Raw genomic sequence first — 14377 nt, forward strand, 5'->3', positions numbered from 1 at the left:
TAACTTTCTTTGTTACAATGAAAGCGGTGTATGCGGTTTTACTTCTATGTGGTAGAGGAATCACCTAAATGCCGCAGAGAAGTCTGTCTGCTCACTGAAGATTTGTTTTCTCCACACTATTTGCACACATGGTCGTGTTGGCACAAAATGGAATGAACTTTATTATTTGATGATACAAGTTATGAATTGTTCTTTTGCTGAACTATTTGCACCATATAGGATACCTGCATGATATACAATTTGTTCATAATGATTTGCACTTTCGCTGTATTTGCACAATGTGTTTTAAAAATGCAGTGCAACAATATTAGAAGTTGGATTGCCATCACATTTGGTATAGGGATGTGTGATTGAGTGCAGCTGAAATTTTGAAGTTTATGATATTTAAATCACTGTGTGCCGTTTTTTCACTGCTGAAGTTATAAGCCGCGTTTCTATTAGCACCGGCCCTTGATTTAGGGATCGGCAGCACTGCCTCTGCTGTTCAAACTCTCCCCCTGTGAGCTGCAGAACTTGGGAGGGGGAGCACATGAGACACAAATGATAGGGAATAAGGCTCAGTCGAGAAAGGTAAAGAAGTCGTTTTGTTTACTTTATAAGGCCTGTGTATCACATAGTAAATTGGATTTGGTACTTGTTTAAACTGATAGGGGAGCCTTTAGCTGTACTTTAATAAAATGAACATATTGTGAAAATATATATCTATAGATAGATACACACACATACCAATCAGCCATAACATTATGCCCACCTATGGACTCCACTGGGCAAGGCATCACACTTCCTCCCCAGCTTGCCTTCTTCATATAGTAAAACCTGGTATGACACACATGCCCCTGGCCAGCCACAAGATGTAAAAATAAACAAAATGGGCAATTCTTTGAACCAGACCACCTTCTTCCATTGCTCCCTGGTCCAGTTCTGATGCTTATGAGCCCATTGTAGGTGCTTTTGGATGAGGAAACAGGTCAGCATAGAGACCCTGATCGGTCAGGGAGTAGACCGCTCCATTCACAATAAACTGCAATGCACTTTGTTCTGCCAACTTTCTACTGGAACCAGCATGAACTTTTGTTTGAACAATGTGAGCTCAATATCTCTTCTATTGGATCAAACTACATAGGCCAGCCTTCACTCCCCATGTGCATCAATAAGCCTTGGCCACCCATGACCCTGTTGCCAGTTTTCCTTTCTTGGACCACCTCTGGTAGATCCTGGCCACTGCAGACCAGGAGCATCCTACAAGAGCTGGTGTTCTGGAGTTAATCTGACCCAGTTATTTAGCCATTACAACTTGGACCTTGTCAAAGTCACTCAAATCCTTACACTTGCCCATTTTTTCTGCTTTCAAAACATCAGGGACATGTTCACATTCTGTTAATATATCCCACCCACTTTCAGATGCCAATGTAACAAGGTTATTAATTGTATCCGTCAGTGGTCATAAACGTATAGGAGATAGGTGTACATCCTTACCTCATGTACAAAAATAAAACCTATTTTTGCAGAGCTCATTAGTTCAAGCTAAAACGTACACAAGAAGAAGCAAAGTAAAATATCATCCCCATGTCTTTGCACCATCCTGTGTTAGGTTTTAAATCTTTATTTGCTCCTCACCTGGGAAGTGTTAAATCCAGTTCTTAAGACATAGGCCACACACCCATTATCAAGTGCTAAGAAAGAAAGAAAAGAAAACATTAAAGTGCCATTAAACCCAAATCTTTGCTAATATGTGCTGTATTACATTGTGTTCATACTTTGCCATTAGAGCATTCTTTTTCTGCAGAATGAAAAAAACTTGGTAGATCCTGCTGTTCCCTGCCCTCCCTCCTTATCTGTGTCCCTGCTGCAGCCTGAGATTGTATAGAAGTTACTGAAATTACAGAGCATCCTTCCCTTCAAAGCTGCTCATTTCCTCCATTTTCTTATCTGTGTAGGCCACATTACTACAGAGTCACAAATGTGGGTGTATACGCTCCAGATAAATGACAGCTCACTCCCTCCTCCATGTCCTCGTATTGCTAAACACTATGGGGACAGGATGTAAGATGCTGATTGATGGAGGCTTTACCTCTGTTAATGCCAGCACATACACACCATAGACACAAGCTGGAGGGTCTTGACACATCCTGTGATTGGCAGAACCTCCTCCAGATCTCTTTACCGTGTGAACAAAGTCAAAGCTATTGTCAATCAGCTTAAAGTCTGCCTTGATTTGATCAGATGCCTTCGTGGGCAAGTCCCGTGTTGCATATGTAAATGGTACCACACATGTGAAGTATCTCCCCAAATGTCAGAGTGAGAGCAATAATTCTAGCTCTAGAACTCCTGTGTAACTCTGAACTGGTAACCTGTAATAACTTTACACTGTGGCCTTTGGAGATCTTTAGGTACGGATGTACTCATTTTTAAAAGTGCGACATGTTGGGTATCCATTTACGCGGCATAACCTCTTTTAGATTTTACAAAAAAAATTGGGCATTATGTTGTGTGCGCACTAAAATTCATTCAAGTGTATTTTTTTTCCTAAAAATTTGCATGTAAAAAATGGTTGCACAAGTATTGTGCGACATAAATTGCAACAAACACCATTCTATTTTTCAGGGCCATTGCTTTCCAAAAACATGCAATTTTCTAGCAAAAAAACAAAACAAAAAAAAACTGTAGATTTTTACATGGATGACAGAAATGTCAAAATTGGTCTGTGAGTAAAGTGATTAAATACAGTGGCATGAATTTTACATACTGTCTAAATAGAAGGGATATTGCCAATTAAACACTGTATGTTCAGTATCACTTCAAGCTAAACAGCATGCATAAGTAGTTTCTATTGTTTACAAGTTTCATGTAAACTCCAGGAAATCCAGTATCTCATACTTATACCACATATACAGTATCTGACAAAACCCCTCACATTTTTGTAAATATTTTATTATATCTTTTCATGTGACAACACTGAAGAAATTACACTTTCCTACAATATAAAGTAGTGAGCGTACAGCTGGTATAACAGTGTAAATGTGCTGTCCCCCCAAAATAACTCAACACACAGCCATTCATGTCTAAACCAATGGCAACAAAAGCGAGTACACCCCCTAAGTGAAAATGTAAACATTGGGCACAATTAGCCATTTTTTCCTCCCCTGTGTCATGTGACTCATTTGTGTTACAAGGTCTTAGGTGTGAATGGGGAGCAGGTGTGTTAAATTTGGTGTTATCGCTCTCACTCTCTCATACTGGTCACTGGAAGTTCAACATGGCACCTCATGGCCTCTGTGAGGAGCTGAATAAAAAAAAAAAGAAAAAAAAAAAAAAAAAGAATTGTCTCTCTACACAAAGATGACCTAAGCTATAAGAAGATTGCCAAGACCCTGGAACTGAGCTGCAGCATGGTGGCCAAGACTATACGGTGATTTAACAGGATAACAGGACAAGTTCCACTCAGAAATGGCCACGCCATGGTCGACCAAAGAAGTTGAGTGCACGTGCTCAGTGTATATCCAGAGGTTGTCTGTGGGAAATAGATGTATGAGTGCTGCCAGCATTGCTGTAGAGGTTGAAGGGGTGGGGGGTCAGCCTGTCAGTACTCAGACCGTATGCCACACACTGCACCAACTTGGTCTGCATGGCTGTCGTCCCAGAAGGAAGCCTCTTCTAAAGATGATGCACAAGCCTGCAAACAGTTTGCTAAAGACAAACAGACTAAGGACATGGATTACTGGAACCAGTCGTGGTCTGATGAGACCAAGATAAATGTATTTGGTTCAGATGGTTTTGAGTGTTTGTGGCAGCAACCAGGTGAGGAGTACAAAGACAAGTGGCCATTTGTTTGCATATTTAATACTAGCAGTATTTTAAAATATCCAAACCTTAGAAGTGGAGGCTGCGAGTTTTTAAGCCAAGAACATTTTCTCCAAGTACAGAAAATACCTCTTTATCTTTCCTGTCCCCGTAACTTCCTGTGCACGGAGCCGATTCAAAAAAATTTTTACTGGCCTAACCAGCAATATTTTATAAACTACAGAACACCAATACAGTCACCACATCTAAGGACCTCTAAGCTACAAAATATAACATTTATGTTTTTCGTCTGCGATACAATTTAAAATCCATGCACAGCCCAGTTTTTTTTGTTTTTTTTGGAAAATGCAGGTAATTGCAAGAGCCTCTGTCCAAGTTTTAACTGTCATCCTTGTCCCCACTAAGCGGGATTCACCCTCCTAGTGACCACTGTCCAGACAGAAAAGTGATGGAGAAAAGCAATATTCTGGAGTGGTCAGAACAAGCAGGTGGAAATCCTCAAATTGGGACATGTGGAAGTGAAGAAAATTCTCCAATGGGATACATTATGATTTTGGCATGAAAGCAGAATTAAACCCAAAACCAAAAATGTAATATATTGAAGCTTATAATCATTAGATATGGTGGCTGTTTTAGTTTTCTTTTTGGCTTTTTTTCCACCGCTTTCACCTGGTGGTCAGGCCAATAACACACCTCCTGTATTAGAGTGCCCCAACACTGGATGAAGGAGCATGAGTTCACCTTTGGACAACAGCATTGTTAACCTGTTGTCCAAAGCGATGCATCAGCGATGCATCTTTGCATAGCTTTAGGAGCGGTGTATACACTGCTCCTAAAGCGCCCGTCCATTGAAATCAATGGGGCAGAGGTGCTTTGCGGGCAGTTTTAACCCTTTTTTGGCTAAAAGGTGCCCCGCTAGCGGCTAAAATGATGGTAAAGCACCACTAAAAATAGCGGCGCTTTCCCACCGACGCTTGCACCAGTGTGAAAGTTGCCTAAAAAACAAAACAAAAAAAAAAACAAATGCAGCTGCCACCTCTAAGAATTGCTAAGTTTGGCAAGTTGCAATATAATAAAAAAAGAAGGTTTGCTTTTGGGTTTATTACCACTTTGATACACATTTTGCCCAATGTTAAGTTTAATGTATGGAGGACATGGTTTAATTTAAAACCGGAAACTTAAACCAAAGTTGCAAAAAGCAGTACTTACGTTTAAGGCCGGTAGTCGCCTTCTGAGGAGGAGTGTGTTGCACAACCTTGGTGCCACCAAAAATTACATGCAGTCTGGAGTCAGCGTTTAAGTCAAGAACGTGATCTGCATCCAAATCCTCGATAGGCTCCTGCAGAGACCCACACATTGCCATTTTTATTACATGCACATGTTAGTAGATTATACTTCTACAAAGCCTTAATCCAGGTAAAACGCATTCTTTTTGCTTTGGATAAAGTGGGGAAAGTCAAGAGCTTCTCGCAGGTTCACTCATTGTTGTGGCCCTGTTGGGAAAATTTCCTCTCACAGGGCCCAGAGGACCAGAAAGTGATGGGAAATCCCTCCAATGGGTTACAACTGCTACAAGAATTCTGGAGCAGATAAATTTATCATTTTGGTAGGGTTTATACTGTGTGTGGCTTCCAGTCCCAGTAACTTCATTCTCCAAGTTTCTTATCTTGGCATCACCGGGTGTGAACAAAACACAGTAGTGGGAAGAACTCCCCAATGGAGTCACAGTAAAAGAAAAACCTGAAAAGAGGTTTTGCTGTTATATAAATAAAACCCCAAATTGTTACATATTACTTAGGCACCTAAAAAGCAAAATAACTTGGATTTAAACATTTTGGAGGGTGGTCGTTGGTTCAGGGGGCATGTAGTAATAACAGAAATGCACCCCATTTACATATCAGTGCAAAACTCTACTTAAAAAAATGAAATAAAAAAAATAAAAAAGGATTTTAGTGTTCAGCATCAAGGAATAGAACTCTTGCCTTCATTTGAGGGACAGACTCTCCAGTCAGCATTGCTTCATCCACAATACATCGTCCTCGGAGCAGAAGAACATCACAAGGAACCAAATTCTCATTGGCTGACCTTCCTGAAAAAAAAAAAAAAAAAAAAGCACACATTTATTGACCAACATCTATATCAAATATTTATACAAGTTCATAATTTAGGTAACTGTGTCCTGTTAACTATAGCCTTGTTGTGTCCTGCAAGCAACCCCCTTTGTGACCAAAAGTCACTAATTCCTAGGCTAAATTATGCAGTGTTCACACCACTGCCCTGTAGTAAAGCTTAGCCCACCCAAAGATAGTGAGATTCCTTCTCCCCCTTTTTTTCTTTGTCATATCTCTGAACCTTGATCGTGTCCTGAAGAAGCCTAACGGCAGAACACAACGTAGACGCACAAGGACTCATTGTACAAATTGTATCATTTTCACATGATTTTTAATCTTTGAATAATGTAATCATACCATGAACTTTTTTCAACATTATTTTTGTTATTTCTTGTTTCTTTGCCTCAAAAGTCTGACCTTTAGTTACTTTTTTTAGTACCGCTTTTTTCCCCTCTTCTAATTTACGGATGTGGCATTATGAGTGCTTTCCTTTTTCATTCTCCAAGAGCTAAAGAAGCTTTTATTGGAGAAAAGACAGTCTGTAATAAAAAGTTTTCCTACAAGCAATTTTTTTTTTTTTTTTTTTAACAAAGTTCCACTTTAAAATACAGACTTGCAAACAGAAATGGGTTATGTATATGAAAGCTTACCTATAGACACAATGTCACCTGGAATGATTTCATCGCTGGAGACTGGCCTCCATTTCCGATTTCTGTACACCTTAGAAACAGATAAACATGAACGTGAAGCATAATTTACTCACGATAAATTGTGAAAACACCACAAACTCTTTAATGGTCAATGATAAATTGCAAAACAGCTAAAACGGACAAAAGCTAAAAAAAGGTTTAATCAATGCAAGTCCATCCAGCGACACACATCTGTGTGCATTAATGCAGGAATCCAGCAAAACCCAACTTCCAGAACTTCCTTGTTCGACTGAAGACCCAGTGTTGACTCCAGTTTTAAAGTGACAGGATACATGTACGATGAGAGTGAAAGGAGGCTCAGGCAATAGGAACATATGAGAGTTCTACAATACAACCAACATACACGCTGGATGGAGCTGGTGGTCTTAAGGCAGAGAGATGAGATCCTAAAAGGAATGAAGACCAGAACTTGCTAGAGGAAGATGTGGCACTTTCAGTAGGAAAACAGGAGAACATAATACCTGGTTCTCATCGGTTGGCATGGGCTCCGGAATATGAAAGCATGGGTATTCTATCATAAATAACAGGATTTGAATATCTCCGGGCAAATAGAGAAGCAGTTTTTTGTGCTCCCATTAGCATTGGGGGAACTGCTTCAAATAAAAGATGTAGATTGCTGGGTCCACTGCATCTCCCTAGGACACAAAGCTAAAAATGGCATTGTCTAAGTTCCTGGCTGAAGGTATGGCAGCAAAGAGTGTGGCAGCTTAAAATATATCTATGGTCAAAGCATGCAGGGAATTCAGGAAGTCGTGAAAAGAGATTGAAAGCAGACATGCATCGCTTACATGAAAGAAGATTTTCCAAGTAAGCTTCTTTCTATAGGATTGTCAATAATAATTGCTTGTTTTGCAATTACAATGCTCATGGTATAAAATGAAAGTATGATGTCACTATAAATCTCCTTTAAGGGATATATTTGTAAACCGCCTCTATATGTAATACACATTATATACCCTACTTCAGCAGGAGGTTTGGTGGATACACAGATTGAATACTCGATTTCCTAGTGGAATGAACAGTAGAATGGATGTGAACCTGTTTCTAAAATAACTTGATTCCACAGGGGGTTAATAATTGTTTGCCCTAGAGTTTTCAGTCCGTTTCCTTTCTTTCCCTCCCCCCTTTTCTCTGGTTCTACCAACCTCACAAGATTTTAATTTTTAATCGATTTTAAATTGGATTGTACCGTCCCCTTTTTTGTTTTGGAGGAATGGACACCTTTTCCTATATAAACTTGATTTTATTGTAAATCTGTATGCTATGAGGAAGGCTTTTGCCGAAACATGTTGGGGTTTTGACGTCACACTGCTGTTTGTGCTCAATAAACATTTAAGAAGAAGCAATCGAGTTGCCGGCATTCTTTTTGCAATTTAGGTGTATGGGACACAATGGCCTGAGCACCGTTATTCAGCTCATCATCCTATAAACATGCGGTAGAGCTTGGGTGAGGTTTTGTCTACAATACCTCCATATGTAACAAGCAATAATAAATGCCCCACAGTGTTGCAAGCAAATCAGACTGGTTTTAAAATACAACATTGTTATTACAAGTTACATATGCATGTATATAAAAGAAAAAAAAAAAGTATAGGTTTTCGGTTAAGCAATAACATGTTAAACTGGAAAAGCAAACAACTACTGCAAAAAATAAAAATAAATTATAAAACAGAAAAAATAAATATAAAATCACAAAGGCCAGGCTCTTTTAAACGCAGGTGTCATAGCAGGAAACAATTGGTGGAATCTTCCTTTAACCCAAAAGTGTAACTAAAGCCAGTACTATTGAGCAAGGGTTAATTGCTCATTTTTAGGGGAGAGATGGAGAGATATACTTACCAGAGCCTCCCTACACAAGCACAACCCTAATCCCTGCAGCCTAGTGCCATGGACTGTTCCTGAAGTCATCAAGTCCAGAGTAAGTGCCATAGACCTGCTCTGGATGCCAGGAACAGTCCAATGCTGGATCGGGGGTGAGCACCGTTTTCCGGTGGAGCAGAGGATCAGTTACGTATAAGGCTTTTCCTCTTGCCTGGACAAAATCACTTAACCCTTGCAGTGCAGGCACAACTCCCACTGCAGGGGCAAACATTTTTTGCCCAGAATTGGGATTTGGATAAAGTGGCAACTTGTCAGGTTTCTATGCAGCGTCCCCGTTAGGGAGATTTAGTCCATCTGTTCTGAAGACCACTGTTACAAGGACTGAAAGGGAGGGAAAATCCTGTGGAGTGGAGTTGTCACTAAACCAGGAATAGAGTTGTAAGCTTCCAATGGAGACACTTGTTTCTTTGACAACTAAGGTGTCCTTTTATGAAGCAGTGAAATCTATTTACTGCTTCATTTTCCAGCATTCACAGAGGAGATCTTTCTCCTCTGTATGCCAGTTTATAAAGCGGAGTAGATCGCTTCACTCCTCCAAGCTTCAAGCTTCTACAAACGCTTCTAACACTGGAGAACGGCCCCTAATACTGGAATCTCATGAGACTTTACGAGATTACAGTACTAGAAATTCACCGATACACAGAGATGTCAATTTATTAACAAGTTCAAACACTTCTCCCCCTGATTATCTCTGGTTTATAAACTGTTTATGGGCTGTGATCAGCGGCGATCCTCTGGATCTCCACTGATCACTGCTTCATAAACGGACACCTTAGAGGGAAATTATTTCTCTCTAGAGAGATTTATTCAAAAGATTTACCTTCACTTCACTTTTGTTTTACAATTGAAAGTAAAACAAAAAAAATATTGACAGGAGTTTTAACTATGTGTAGCGCTGGCTCCTGACGAGCAGGCGCTGTGTGTTTTTTCAAAGTTAATTTTCCTGAAACCACAGTTGGGTTTTCAGCACCAGTCCAGCTGGGTTGCACTGGGTTTTACTTGACCGCAGGTGTTGCTGTCATTGACGGCAAGAGTAATAACTCAGTTTAGCTATGTGTATTGAATGCCACTGTTATTTCAGAACCAGCCCAGTGGGAGTGTTCGGCTGTGCATTCTGGGAGGTGGCATTTAAGGTACTGACTGTGCTTCGGGGTTCCGGAGATTTTCTGCCTGTTCGGTTGATCCACCTGACCCAACCCCATGGCCCTCCTGGCCTGGGGTGCAGAACCATGCATTTCGAGTCTCGGGGCTGGCTAGCCTGAGGCAATGCAACTGCAGGGACAGGCCTGAATGGATTTCGGGGCCTAGTGATCCAAAGGTGGTCCGGTGCCATCTCATCTGAAGGGAGAGGCCCAGCAACTGGAAGACCCCAGGGAAGGGCTCTTCAGGAGAAGGCCGTACGCAAGGCTGGCTTCTCTGAAGGACACTACATGGATCTACACTCATACGGTATCACCGGATCGCCGGAGAGATACCGGTGCCGTATGATAGCTCTTTTAATTTGTCTATGTCCCTCAGTAAATCTCAAGTCTGTGGCAGAGACTTTGTCAAACACCCTACGCTCAAGTCTGTGGCAGAGACTTTACTCAACACCCTACCGCCTGTTAGGCCTAGTGAGAGGAGGTCTATTTAGGGGTTGTGAAATCCAGTTGTGAAAGAATTGCTATTCTCTGGATTCTTCTATAAGACTTTCCATTTTTGCAGTCTAAAGTACCTGAACTTACTCCTAACCCTCTACCCTAAAGTGAGAGACTCTGTTTCAAATAAATAACCCAAAAGAAGATTCAGTGTCAGTTTCCACATTTCTTTGGGCCATCTACCACGGGAACCCCTAGACGGAGAAGCAGACAAGAAGGTAACGGTAAGCCCAATAAAATCAGCAGCTCTTTCGGGGGTCAGTGCTACATATGTTTAACCTCCCTGGCGACATGATTATTTCTCATTTTAGGTGCTGAAAGCGGTACCATTATTTTGCATGGAAATATGGTGTTTTATATTGTAGGCCTGCAATTCTTAGGAATAACTCATCCTGGGTATAATAGTAGTTTGAAACAAAAAAAATCATAAATTATAATAGAATAACTATAAATAATTATAACAAATAATAATATAATAAAAAATATTCAATAATCAAAAACACTGAAATTTGCTCAGTTGCAGAATTGTCGCTGTCATTAGATTTAGTGTTTGATGACGAATTTCCCCACAAATCGCTATCGCTCAATTCTGCAAGTGATTATAATTTATTATCGCTGTTTTCTAGCTGGTCCAAAACAGCTTTTGACATAAAGGGACACTTTTTGGTTGCTATGGACAATCTCCAAATTCCAGGCAGAAAAAAATGTATTTATAATATAAAACTACATGCAGGGCACTGGACAGAATACTAAGGACAAAGGGGGTGTATAATTTTTTTTACACAGTACTGTAAGATTACAGTACTGTATGTGTATTGTGTGTTTTTTACTTTTTTGAATTTGGCGCTGATCTCCGCTCCTGTGTGTCGTAACGTCGAAGTCTGGCTCGGGAATACCGCTTATGGTACTGAAATTTCACCCCGAGCCAGACCCAGGAATACCGCCAGGGGGGTTAAAATAAAAAATGTTGGCTTTGCATATCCTGTAGTTTAAACACATTATAACGTAGTCTAAAAAGAAAAACTTGTCACATGCATACAGCGCAGCATTGTTATAATTTTTTATAAACAGACAGAATATTGTAACATAATGAAGTGTTTGCGCTGCATTAAAATAAAACATTTCTTAATCCTGCCAACTGGGGCATACGTGAATTTAACAGGCATGGGTGAGCAGATGACTCTCCTGCTTATTTCCAATGTGACAGCGCTAGCTGCTTCCCCGATTGGTCAGTGTCACATAGCATAGGGGAAGAAATACATAGCCCTATATGTATATACAGAGGGCTTTCATGCGCCGATACCAGCAGCCAGATGGTTACAGGAGCATGGAAGGGAGGGTGTATGCTGCTGGGAAAGGAGGGACTTGTATCCAAGTAAATCCTTTCATTTGCCCTTTTTTGGGGAAAACTGTCTTTTTATTCACAAAAACGTGACCGTGTATGTAAATTCCATCTCTGACAAAATCATACTTGCCTCCCCAATGCCCCTCCTTTGTCCATCGCCACCAACAAAAGAAAATACCTGGCTCTTCTAAGAGAAACATGTGACGACCTCCCACGAAGCAGATCTCCAATCTAGCAGCCAATTGGGAGGCCCTAGCAATATAATAAGATGGAGAGGCTGAGTTAACCTCCGAGCTTCAATACCAGGTGACACCAGGTGGAGAGGCGAGAATAAAGCGGAACGTAGAGCTGGCTTTACATGCCAACTCAAAGCTAAGCGACCATATGCACAAGTTGACAGCACCTAAATAGCAAATAAATGGCAATCCAATGAAGATAAAGATATTATAAGAGCAAGACATTTTTCAGTTCCCTCCTCACCTGAATCATATAAGGCTTGTTCCCCATCTTCCTGATCTCAGACAGGTTCCTCATCTGTTGCTGGACCAGAGAGGCCTCAAATGCCACCAACATAAAGAGGGTGAAGACACTGTAGTACCAATATTCATCTAGGCACCACAGGCCAACGCAAAATACCTGCCAAAAAATACAGACAATGAACACTCAAATGCCAACATTCAGGAACAAAGACGGGCAACTTTTTCCTAAACCTCCACTCCTGCAACAAACATCTTTTGCATTTTCTATATTGTAGCAGAAATTACCTGAATATTAAAGGATAAGTGCACTTTAGGACAAAATACACTTATCCTTTTGGCTCTTTTTTCCCTGACTTAACTAACTCATCCTTCCCCTCCACAGAGGCGTAATTTTCTAGATCCAATGGTACTGTCCTCTGGTGACTGATTACATCTTGGCTGTGCCTTAGCATTAAATCTGCATAGATTTCTATGAAGCCGTCTCCTACCATCCCACTTCATTCCTAGCCACAGGACATGCTGTAATGCACAAGTGTGTCGAGGAGAGTGAGACCTGGATGTAAACGAGTATGGTTTACAGAACAAATCAGCGATGAGCCCATTAGGTATTCATTTACTGGTTTACATTTCTGTTAAAGTTGCACAGATCCCACTGGTGCGTAGTATCGGTATCAGTGCCAATACCGAGCATTTGCATGAGTACTTTTACTCATGCAAATGTGCCGATGCTTAATCCGATGCCTCCCGAGTCAGTGGGCGGAGAGAAGACAGACAGTTAATATATAACACCAAGCTGGCAGGGGCGCATCCACCGTTTTCCCAAGACAAATAGTTCTGTCAGAATCAGCGACCCATCAGACTTGGTAAAGGAAGGGACGTTCCATCAGAACACCGCAAAGCCCATCTTGGTACACCCTGCACTCTGCTTCAGCAAGCCTGCAGTCAGAAGGCAGCATTGGACATCTTGTTACATCCAGCCATATTGTCGCTTCTCCAATGTGACAAGATGCCCACTGCCGCCTTCTTACTGCAGGCTTACTGTGGTCAAGTGCAGAGTGTACCAAGATGGGCATCGCAGTGTTCCATTACTGAATCTGATAGGTCGCCGATTCTGACGGAACCATTTGTCTTGCGAAAACATATAAAATAATAAATATATTTTTTTACGTTGCAGCGAGGCCAATCTGTGCCTGCCCATCAGTCAGTGCCCCATATTAGTGCCTCTTCATCAGGCTACCCCATTAGCATTGTATCATCAGTGCCTTCCATCAATGGCCATCAATGCTTCATATTAGTGCCGCCTCCTCAGTGCCACCCCATCAGTGCTGCCTCATCTGTCTCACCTATCAGTACCCATCAGTGCTGCATATTAGTGCCTCCTCATCAGTACCTATCAGTTGGTGCCACCTATCAATGCCCATCAGTGCTGCATATTTGTGCTTCCTCCTCAGTACCACTTCATCAGTGTCACCTCATCAGTTCCACCTATTAGTGCTGCACATCAGTGCCACCTATCAGTGCCCATCAGTGCTGCATATATTAGTGCCTCCAAAGTGCCGCCTCAGTGCTGCATATTAGTGCCTCCTCATCACTGTCACCCCAGTGCTGACGATTAATGCCTCCTGATTAGTGCTGCCCATTAATGTCTCCTGATCAGTGCCACCCCATCAGTACTGCATATTTGTGCCACCCCATCAGTGCTACATAAGATCTCAGTCTATTGTGTTTTTACACAAGACATTAAATAAAAAGTATCAGTGAGTACTTGAAAAAAGTATCGGCACTAGTACTCAGTCTTAAAGTCGCATTGGTGCAACTGTAGCATTTAACCTAAAACGGAGCCCAACTACAGTAAAAATAACAGCCTATTATGTATTCTACTTTGTTTAGTGAGCTGTAAAGGTTTTTAATGTGTCTCTTATTTACAGTTTAGAATACCTTTGTTTTTCCCTGTTTCAAAAGCAAATTTCTACTTTAGGACTAGATAAAGGATTAACTTTATGCAGGTTTTATATTTTCATGGAAATTTCGATTTGGACATACTGCGTGTTTGCTGCTCAAAAATAACTGAATTATAGTTTACTAAAAAAATAAAATAAAGAAATTGAATTTATAAAACACATTCTGGTGTGAATGGGCCCTAAAACAAAAGTTTAACTACTTGCGGACCGCCCGCCGTCAATATACGGTGGCTGTTTAAAGTGGAATACTGTTGTTATGGCAGCAGGTAGCTGCCATAACATCAGTATCGTTTTAAACAGCAGGCGGTCTGCTTTCAGATAAAAGTGGTCTCTGCAGCGAATTTGCCGAGAGATCCCTTTTTTTTTTTTATCGGCGGTGGGAGGTGTACCCATCCCCCTCCCGCCATTCCCTGATGGTCTCCGCCGCTTACCGGAGGCGTCAGTAGCGGCAG

At 41.1% G+C, this 14377-nt stretch overlaps 1 protein-coding gene across 1 annotated transcript in view; it reads right to left on the reverse strand.

The window, feature by feature from the left end:
* ATP13A1 (ATPase 13A1) overlaps nt 1-14377 on the reverse strand; it is a 65483-nt gene that overhangs the window by 31759 nt on the left and 19347 nt on the right. The window contains exons 5-9 of the mRNA XM_077470132.1: nt 11966-12121; nt 6563-6632; nt 5784-5890; nt 5011-5140; nt 1618-1673 (exon numbers count right to left, since the gene is read on the reverse strand). Coding sequence (XP_077326258.1) covers nt 1618-1673; nt 5011-5140; nt 5784-5890; nt 6563-6632; nt 11966-12121 — 519 coding nt within the window. The remainder of the gene's footprint in view (nt 1-1617; nt 1674-5010; nt 5141-5783; nt 5891-6562; nt 6633-11965; nt 12122-14377) is intronic.

Source organism: Lithobates pipiens, unplaced genomic scaffold (genome assembly GCF_037356315.1).
Source record: "Lithobates pipiens isolate NorthernLeopardFrog02 unplaced genomic scaffold, aLitPip1_a1.2 Scaffold_8, whole genome shotgun sequence".
Taxonomy (NCBI): Eukaryota; Metazoa; Chordata; class Amphibia; order Anura; family Ranidae; genus Lithobates; species Lithobates pipiens.